Genomic DNA, 6,000 nt, shown 5'->3' with positions numbered 1-6,000 from the left:
TGCCATAACCGTTTCTACAAGGAAAATCAAGAAATCCCTAATGTACACATTATTTTCATTAACAGTAGTACCAATCAACAGTAGTACCAAACATACGATTTAGCAGCGTCATTGCACAAGTCCTATAACATTGCATAGTATTTAGCCAGGTCTCTACTATAAAGTGCCATTTAACTAGTGAAGAAAAAATAAATTAAAAAAAGCAACCTAACCTCCCATTACTTTTCAGGATCATAGTAAACAAAGTGTGTAGTGTTATTTATGTGAAGGTAGTCAGAAGTGTAAAATGCATTATGTGTCATGTACATCACGAGCAGGCTGACACAAACCACTAAAATAAAAACGTAATATTCACTAAACTTTTAAACGTGCTGTAAATTCAATGAAAGACTGCTTTAATACCAGTCGGTTTTGCGCAATCATTGTGTAAAAGTGGATTGGAGATAGGGTGAGGGGGGGGGGGGGGGGGGGGGGATCTGGGGGGGGAGTGACTAGTATTCTAACTTTAAATAACTTCTCATGTTGCATTAGGTAGGTTATAAATAATACCAAGTAAAATAAATGAATGCATGTGCTCATTGGTGATTCATTGTGTTTTGGGATTTTCTCCAAAAGCTTGACAGGGCTAAAATACAGTATATTTTACAGAACATAAATATCACATAAAAACAATGGCATAACATATCTGTAACGAAACAGCATTTAAATTCATGAGATTTAAAATCCTTCAACGCCAGAGCAGAACAAGTAATAAATACATTTACAATATCGGTTCACATTAACCCTTGTGGCAGAAGGAGTGCACAAAGCTCACCCTATTGGGAATCAAGGGCTCAGACTGCAGAAAGGTAACTGGTTAAAACAGTTTACTCTGGTCATTAATAAAAGGGTCATAAAAGGTCTGTGGAACCAGAAATTGGTTGGTTCTAGTTTATTTACCCCCATTACACTGTTAAATAAACCATAAAACACATTTAAAGCGATTCAGCTGAAATGACTGAATTCAAGATGACCACAACTAATTTTGACATTTAAAATTGGAGGATTCTTTCTGAACGTAATTTACTCCACCATTTAAGTGAAATGGTCACACTGAAAATGTACAGACAGACCAACTGTGCTATAGACTTACACTGCAGCAGTTGGAGAGGGGTGACCATGGAATGAGCAGAAAAAGAAGAGAAATACAAATACAGAAACAAAACCACACGCACAAAATAAAGTTCAATCAATGCACTGGTGAATTTGGTTGTAATGTATTCACTTTAGTAAAAACAAGAGATCATAAACTTGTTTCTCCTCGCAATATCGAGTGGGATATTGAAATTATGTTTCATGAGAGTAGTCCAAATGTTTAGCTGTAATAGATTGCACCAGACAAATTTCTCCTCCACCCATTAATGCAAATGCAGGGTACATTGTTCCAATGCAGTCAACTTCACGTTCGTATAAGCATTTCATGGTGTCTGCATCGTAGAACCCAACGACACCTTTATCGTAGTCTAGACAAACCCCTATCCGGTTTGGGAGAGGAAGAGCTCTCTCTGTGTGGATACTGGATACATTGGAAGCCTTGGGGATAAAGAATTTCTTCATTCCTATAGTAGCCAGTGTAAAAGGCTGAGATGCATCATAAGAAATGTCTTCACTTCCACTGTCATGTCCACTGTCCTGATCATATCTATAAATATAAATAAAGTGTGTCAAATGTGCAATGCTTACATCCTTTTGAGTTAGATGTGGCAGGAAAAGAAAAATACTAGCATTTAAACCAGGGCGACTAAATTTTTCCTGGCTCATGGATTTATCAGCCTGTTCTCTCTATCCCCATGAAGCTATCTGCTCGCCGGAAGGAAGTGATTGGTGATGCAATTACTTCCCCCCAGCCACTTAGGGGAATTGCAAGCTATAAGAGCACCGGGTAAAGACGGCTCTGCTCGCTGCCCATCACCTGCTCCCATTCCAGAGCGTGAATCCCATCCACATTCTGTACAGCTGGCCGCCCGCCTGCTCCCCGGCATCGGGATGAAGTATTTACAGTTCCCTTCACTTCCTCCCGGCGCGCATAGAGCTGCATAGAGATACAGGAGGAAGAGGGGGGAATTTTTTACCAGCGGCAGCCCTCTCCCATCAGACGCAGCCAAGCCCATTGGCACCTGCTCCTGTTAAGTCCCACTGGAGCCCAGGGAAGCCACACTCCTGTGCCCAAAAGGTAGGAAACAGGAGGGTGGCTAAAAATATGAATTGTGTGTGTGTTTATTACAGTGTGTGTATATCTGTCTCTATGAATCTTTGTGTATCTGAGCATCACCAGTTATGACACCCACAAAATATCTTCACTATGTGCACACAAAGCAAGTTTAATTGCCTTCAGATTGTTCATTTCATAGGTTTTCTATGAATCTAATTGCAGCATACACACTCCAACACAGGTTTACACTGTGAGACATGTATATTGTGTGCATAGAAATCACCACCACCCGACAAGTACTTCAACCGCCAGTAGTGTAACACATTTGTGTGCGAAAGTGAAAATACAAAAATACAGCAGGCTTTAACCTTGTTTGGTTTCCAGGTAAAAGGCTTACATTTAAGCAAAACGAGTTCATTAAAGAACTATATTAATGTCCTCTAGTTTCAGAATTCCTACTCCTATTATAGAGAGACTGTAGATAAGGTATACTGATCACACATTACATTATTTTAATTACTTAGGATGTTGTACAGTACCTTGGACTACTTATGTCACGAGGATTATGAAGCCATTCTTGCAATTTAATATCGGATGCAACTCCAACTTTCACCAAGTAAGAATGGGAAGCAACGGAAATGGCCCAGAAGTGCCTCCCTTTTGTAATTCCACAATCACCAATAATATAATCAAGGCACATGTAGCAGCCAACCTGAACACGCTCCGCACCATGCAACAAAGGAAACCCAGCAATGCTTTCCACTGAGTCTCGCTGGGCATTAAGTAAAATGTGCTCTTTGCTGTATCCACATTTATCATCAAACAGAAAATTAAACACTGTTGAAGAAAAGCAAAAATATATATTTTATACCAATTAAACTCATCATACATAGTGATTCATTTTAAACATGATGGGATACATAGAGCGTAATCTAAACTTCCTCCTTATGGGTTTTCCTAGAACTGTAGTCTGTATCACCTCACACCACTAAAGGACTACTATATGGCTTGTGGAGAAGCTTAGAGGCCAGCTCCTTCTAGGGACTGCATGTCCTCCGTAGTAAAGTGGAACTGGTCTCTGCAGCCCCAATACAAGACAGTGTGGCTTCCCATCAGTAGAGGTTTAAAATGGTTGAGATACTATACTTTGTGGCTGTAGTTCAGATTTGTACAGTGACAATTGTAGGTGTAGATTTCCCTTCCCATTACGGTCTCGGCTGAATACATGGTTTTACCAGGGCATTGCTCTAGTGAGCTAGGAGAGGTCTCTAGACCAATCCAAATTGGTTGCCTTGGTACCCACTAACGTCTCCCATATGGACCACTGTTGCCCTCACACCCCCCCCCCCCCCCCCCCACACTGTAGATAAGGTGCTCTATTTATATATCACTATTTGGGTGATTGTGCTGAGATGCCTGGTGGCATGGAGAAGGGAAGAACGCAGTAGCAGTTTCAAGTCTTTTTATAGACCTACTTAAAACAGTTTCCAAAACAGGCAAAAGATGCACTAGTTAGCGTACCTGGAGCTGGAGGCATTTGCAAGGTAACCTCCCTGCTACGAGAACTGCACACAGAACCTCGGCATCCTCGCACTCTGAAACTGTAGGCACTGTTGGTTTCAAGGTCAGACAATATTTTAGAAGTAGATGTTGTTTCAACCTCAGTCCATGGGATATCTTCGCTTTTGTCAAGCTTTCGATATTCTAGGATATAGCTGTCAACAGAATCTTCATGGTCAGGCTGCTTCCAACAAATCTTAGCTTTGTTGTAAACATAGCTCTGGTCTACATCGATTTCTGGTATATCCAGTGCTAGATTGCAAAAATAAAATGTAAATAGTAAGTAGGCACTTTAATAAACTTAAAAATATTAACAAATTATCAAAATTTGTATTCAAGCTCAAATAGAACTTTTATTACTTGTAACCCAGTGGTGGTTAGAACCTAAAACCTCTAGTAGTTTTAAAAAACTCTCTATGCTTTGTTAGCCTTGGAGGGGATAGGCCACTTTCCACATTTGTATTATTAGGTTTACTAATTCTTGGATTTAGCAAATATGTATGTGAGACGCAAGAAAAATAAAATTAAAATGTAGAACGTTATTCCTCATCATCCTGTGACGGGATGCATCTATCTTTGTTCCATGCCATTATAAACTCTGCCCTTTGCAGCAAGAGGATATTACAAATTATAGGTTGTTGTCTATGTTATATTGAACGGTATAAATTCCAGAGAAGTAACAGTTCATCTTTAATGTCGGCAAAGCATCACCTGTTTTCGATCAGTTAGGGTAAATCTTTGGACATCCCTTATTTTATACAAGAGATGCCAATTTCTATCATAAACTAACAAACACTAAAATACCATTTGTTTAAAGTGCACGTGTTACACAAAAATAACCTTTTATTGTTTAAGAGAAAATAAAATTAAATCTATGCATTGCGCAGGTGCAAACTGCTAATATATATTGGTTTTTGTTATGCGAGCTCTCTAAAATTAGAGAGGCCAGGATTTTTTTTATTGTTTTCTCTATGTTCTTTTATATGGTTTTCAGTCTAACTCACATGAACAAATCCTTATTAATAAAAGCAATAAATAAGAATCTTTAATCAGAGTAGTGTATTTTGTTTCCCTACCTTTGGTGAAGGCAAGGTCATTTAACAGATCTACTTCCTTCGACACCTCAACAAAATATTCTTCAAAATTAGAATCTGCAGCTGGCCGGAATGTTTTCAGAGAATCTGAAGCTTTCTGAATTCTGCAGAAACAAACCCCAAACAAAATGAAATAAAGCAACATTAAATGCAAAGGGCAAAACAAGCCTAAAGGGATCATATAGTGCCATGAAAACCAAGTTTTCCTGGCACTATAAGGTTATTAGGTCCACACCCCTTTAGCAACATAACTGAACCCAGCGCCGATGTCCCTCGGCGCTGGGTCAGCCTCCTCTCGTGGATATTTTACTTCTATAAACATGGTTGAACAGAAATGGGGTATAGAGGAAAAACGACAATGTAAGCAAAGTACAGAAAATAAAAATTTAAATCACTCACTTTGTACAACGAGCATGAGTGACAGGGTTGTGTTTGTGTACATTTCTGATTGTTACACTCTGATGTGTACATTTCTGATTGTCTGCACACTCTGCATAAAAGCATTGAATGTTCCCCATAGAGATGCATTAATTCAACGTATCTCTACAAGGATATGCCGATTGGTGCGGCGTGGCGTTTTGCCGCAAATGCACCATAGCCTAATACTTTCCTATGGAAAAGCATTGAATTGGCAGAGACCAAGTTTGATGATCTCAGCCATGAAGGACGAGCTAAGCAGAGCCAGCTATGGCGAGACCAGAGTAGCAAACACACTTTCAGCACGATCTGAGCGGGGCCAGGAAACCTAAACAGTCATACCAGGATTTTAGTGACAGGAATACATGTTTAGTGTTCCTTTCATCCTGCAATGTAAAGAGTGCAGCTAAAAACTGCATTGTTTAACATAACAGGACCTTGCACCCAGACCACATCATTGAGATGATGTGATCTGGGTGACTTGGGTCCCTTTAAGTCCTGATGAATGAATTACATGAATTACAAAAGCCATCTTGAAAGTGCCCTTTCCAAGCCTCATGTCCATCACAAATTAAAAAAAATATATAAAACTATTTCAAGCATAGGTCACCTAAGCACTCTTTTCTACAAATACAAGCAGACTATATACACCGATTTTTGTTTACTTCTATACATTATGCAAAAATTTCAACTAACTCTAAAAATCCAAAAATGATAGAACTGTAAATTTACTTAAGG

General features: G+C 39.2%; 1 protein-coding gene across 3 annotated transcripts in view; it reads right to left on the bottom strand.

Moving 5' to 3' along the window:
- Window positions 1-462: 462 nt before the first annotated feature.
- Window positions 463-6,000, bottom strand: part of TRIM36 (tripartite motif containing 36) — a 75,085-nt gene continuing 69,547 nt past the window's right edge. For all 3 annotated transcript variants that reach the window (XM_063454097.1, XM_063454099.1, XM_063454098.1), the window contains 4 exons: window positions 4,828-4,949; window positions 3,713-4,003; window positions 2,731-3,028; window positions 463-1,681 (listed from right to left, as the gene is read on the bottom strand). In XM_063454097.1, the coding sequence (XP_063310167.1) occupies window positions 1,327-1,681; window positions 2,731-3,028; window positions 3,713-4,003; window positions 4,828-4,949 (1,066 nt within the window). In that variant the 3' untranslated portion in view covers window positions 463-1,326. The remainder of the gene's footprint in view (window positions 1,682-2,730; window positions 3,029-3,712; window positions 4,004-4,827; window positions 4,950-6,000) is intronic.

The sequence above is a fragment of the Pelobates fuscus genome, chromosome 5 (assembly GCF_036172605.1).
Source record: "Pelobates fuscus isolate aPelFus1 chromosome 5, aPelFus1.pri, whole genome shotgun sequence".
NCBI lineage: Eukaryota > Metazoa > Chordata > Amphibia > Anura > Pelobatidae > Pelobates > Pelobates fuscus.
Note: the sequence above shows the minus strand (reverse complement) of the source record. Positions and strands in the feature narration are given on the sequence as shown.